Source organism: Notothenia coriiceps, unplaced genomic scaffold (assembly GCF_000735185.1).
Source record: "Notothenia coriiceps isolate Sejong01 unplaced genomic scaffold, NC01 NC01_scaffold00026422, whole genome shotgun sequence".
In the NCBI taxonomy this organism is placed as follows: domain Eukaryota; kingdom Metazoa; phylum Chordata; class Actinopteri; order Perciformes; family Nototheniidae; genus Notothenia; species Notothenia coriiceps.
Window position 1 is genome coordinate 1,366,969 of NW_011359123.1, and position 2,852 is coordinate 1,369,820.

Below are 2,852 nucleotides of genomic sequence, written 5' to 3' on the forward strand. Positions count from 1 at the left end.
CTGATCTGATGCAGAAACACACACACACACACACACACACACACACACACACACACACACACACACACACACACACACGTTGGAGAGTACGTCACACACAGCCCTACAATCTTGTACCAGTCGCAGCTTTTTTCCAATCCCTCCCTATCCCTCTTGTTGATGTAGTCATTACGTTTCCCTTGCGGGCGACTTTGGATTTTTTGTATTACTTTTTTCGTATTATTTACACTGAGGCTCGTTATTGCTTTTTGTGTCAAACAGACAAGTGGGGACGCTGCCACATCTGCCTCCCGTATGTTAACTCTGTAGTTTATGCGCTGTTTTCTCATTCTGTAAAGCTGTTGTGTTCGAGTCGAGTGCGCTCTCAGAGAAGTGCCCCACTGAACCCAGACAGAAGCTGAACATGTTTGTTTGTTTTTCTTGTTTGGACTGTTGCAGTCAGCTCAACATCAGTAATGATGATAACACGGTACCTCAAATATGTTTTCCCATGTTTATGTCATTTGAAAATCATTAGGCTTGTTGACTATGATGCTTCTTTGTTTGGTGATTGTGGATTGTATTATACAGCCGGGTGAGACCTGTCACGATCTGTCTGTGTTTTATTTTTGTCCTGTGTAGATCTGTCTTTTTGGTTTCCTGTTTTCATTTGAAAAGCGTTCAACCCTTTGTTTGTTTGATTAGTCCTGTGTGCATTTAGATTCTGCTTTTTCTGTTAGTCGTTGTGAGATTTTTTGAATGTGTTCACAGGTGAGAGAGTTCTGCTCTGTATGTTTTGTATCCTTGAAATAAAGGTATTTTTTCAGTTAAACCTGCATTTGGGTCCTGCCTGCTTCGCTCAACCCTGACAGAAGGATCTCACCAAGAATGGACCCAGCAGACAGCCTGTACGAGGTCACGTACAATTTAATTTGCTTTAAAAATGACTGTCGATATGCCTCCAGTAGAGAGGAGAGGCAGTCTATTATCTCTACGGCACGCCAAGAAGTAACCTCAAGGCCCTTAAAGGACTTACTACCCGAGTGGATGGAGGACTTTTTCGGTAGCTTTGAGGTCAAACCTGTTTCCCGGCCTGCTGGCTCCTGGCATGCTAGCCCCCGGCATGCTAGCCCCCTGCCTGCCACAGTTCCCAACAAGGCTCCTTTCGAGGATCCTTACGCTGGGTCTCGTCTGGCCTTAGGAGGACCTCTGAGCCTCCGCAAGGCTTCAAGGCAGCATGGAAGGAAACGCAAGGCCAGGATTCCAGTTCCGGCCCCAGCTGCCATGGTTCCGACTTCAGTTCCAGCCCCAGCAGCCATGGTTCCGGCTCCAGTTCCGACTCCAGTACCGGCCCCAGCCATCGGTTGTATCGGAGCTGTCCCGATCCGGCCGCCTCTTTGCCCGTCTCAAGCCCGTGCCCCCTGATTCCCCAGCCCCTTTCCCTCGAGCCCGGCCCCTAAATTTACCCGACAAGGCCTTCGGTCCCTCTGAGTTTCCCCGCCGCAGGACTTCCTGCTCTGTTGCTTGCCCCCGGGCCGTCCGCACCGAGAATATATCTATTTTATTTGTATTGATACTTGCACATCTCAAAACATCTCTTGCATTAGTTATAGTGGTTTTATTTTATAAAAACACATATTATATTTATATTTACTAATATAAGATTAAGGCATAAGGTGAGGGTATATGATTACAACCTTGAGAACAAAATATCGTGGTCCTGCCGAACACTGATTTTTGTAAACAAATTAGATTTTGAGTCATCAACTAAAGTCATGTGGATACTGATTGGTTTAATGTTCAATTTCCAACAATCATCAACTCTGGAATCAATATGATCAGTATTATTGCTTTTACAAAGAAGATTGCATTACGATTTCTAGGAATTGTATAAATTGAACTTTGATAAAAAACATTCACTTTTATTGATTCATTGTGGAAAACCCTCAAGAAATATTTGTTTAAACTCTATTTAGGAGAAGGGAAGGAAAACAATCTAACAGGTTAATATAATACTATTTGCTTCAAGTGGATTACTATATTTCGGTAGTGAACATTCTTTGTAGAGAAGAACATTCCAATACAGTCTGAAAATATGAAATAAAAATGCACGGTTATTTTTACTAGATTTAATTTATAATGGTAGAACATTAGATATAACAGTACGACAAAGTTTTGGGAAGAAAACATAGAAATACATTTCCAAGACTGACTTTGAACCAGTTTGGTTGAATGTCCCCTGTGTTGTTTCATCCTGGCTCTTCCCCTACCATAGACATGACGGCAGTCGTTGAGTGTGAGAAGAGTCCAACGTCCTCCCTTGGATTTGACCCGTTATGAGAGCACACCCGGCACTCTCTTTGCATTGGAGACGATCTTTCAATTTGTCATTGTACAAGTACAACGCAATTACAATATGAACTCCAAGTGCCAATACATCAACAACAAGAAATATAAAAACCAAGAAATGGGAACTCTGAACCACGGAGGGGGAGCGCTGAGCGTAGGAACATGATGTCCTGTGGCCTACCCTCTACAGCGCTGTCTGTAAAAGTCCCTGTGTGCTTTGCCCTGTGGGTAGTTCTTCAACGGCCATTAGCAGCCTAAAACATGTAACCCACCAACCACCAGGTCCGTAGGCAATCTATAGGAACACTAGAAACGCTCAGCAGATACCACTCACCGTATGGATGGCTGAGGAAGACTTCATTTCTCTTTGATGTTTTTGATCTAAATGGGATGTTCTCGTGTTTCTGTCACACATATACTCCCCATAATGTAATGGATCACCTTTCCTTTAATGGCACATGCAATTCTTCCATGTGTTTGCCACTATAAATATATCTAAAGTTAAACATGTCCTTATTGTTGCT

The 2,852-nt window shown here is 43.2% G+C and overlaps 1 protein-coding gene across 1 annotated transcript in view; it reads left to right on the forward strand.

Annotated features, from left to right (window-relative positions):
• Positions 1 to 2,395: 2,395 nt before the first annotated feature.
• LOC104957002 (rab11 family-interacting protein 4A-like) overlaps positions 2,396 to 2,852 on the forward strand; it is an 8,888-nt gene continuing 8,431 nt past the window's right edge. Inside the window, exon 1 of the mRNA XM_010784593.1 lies at positions 2,396 to 2,482. Within this exon, the coding sequence (XP_010782895.1) occupies positions 2,396 to 2,482 (87 nt within the window). The remainder of the gene's footprint in view (positions 2,483 to 2,852) is intronic.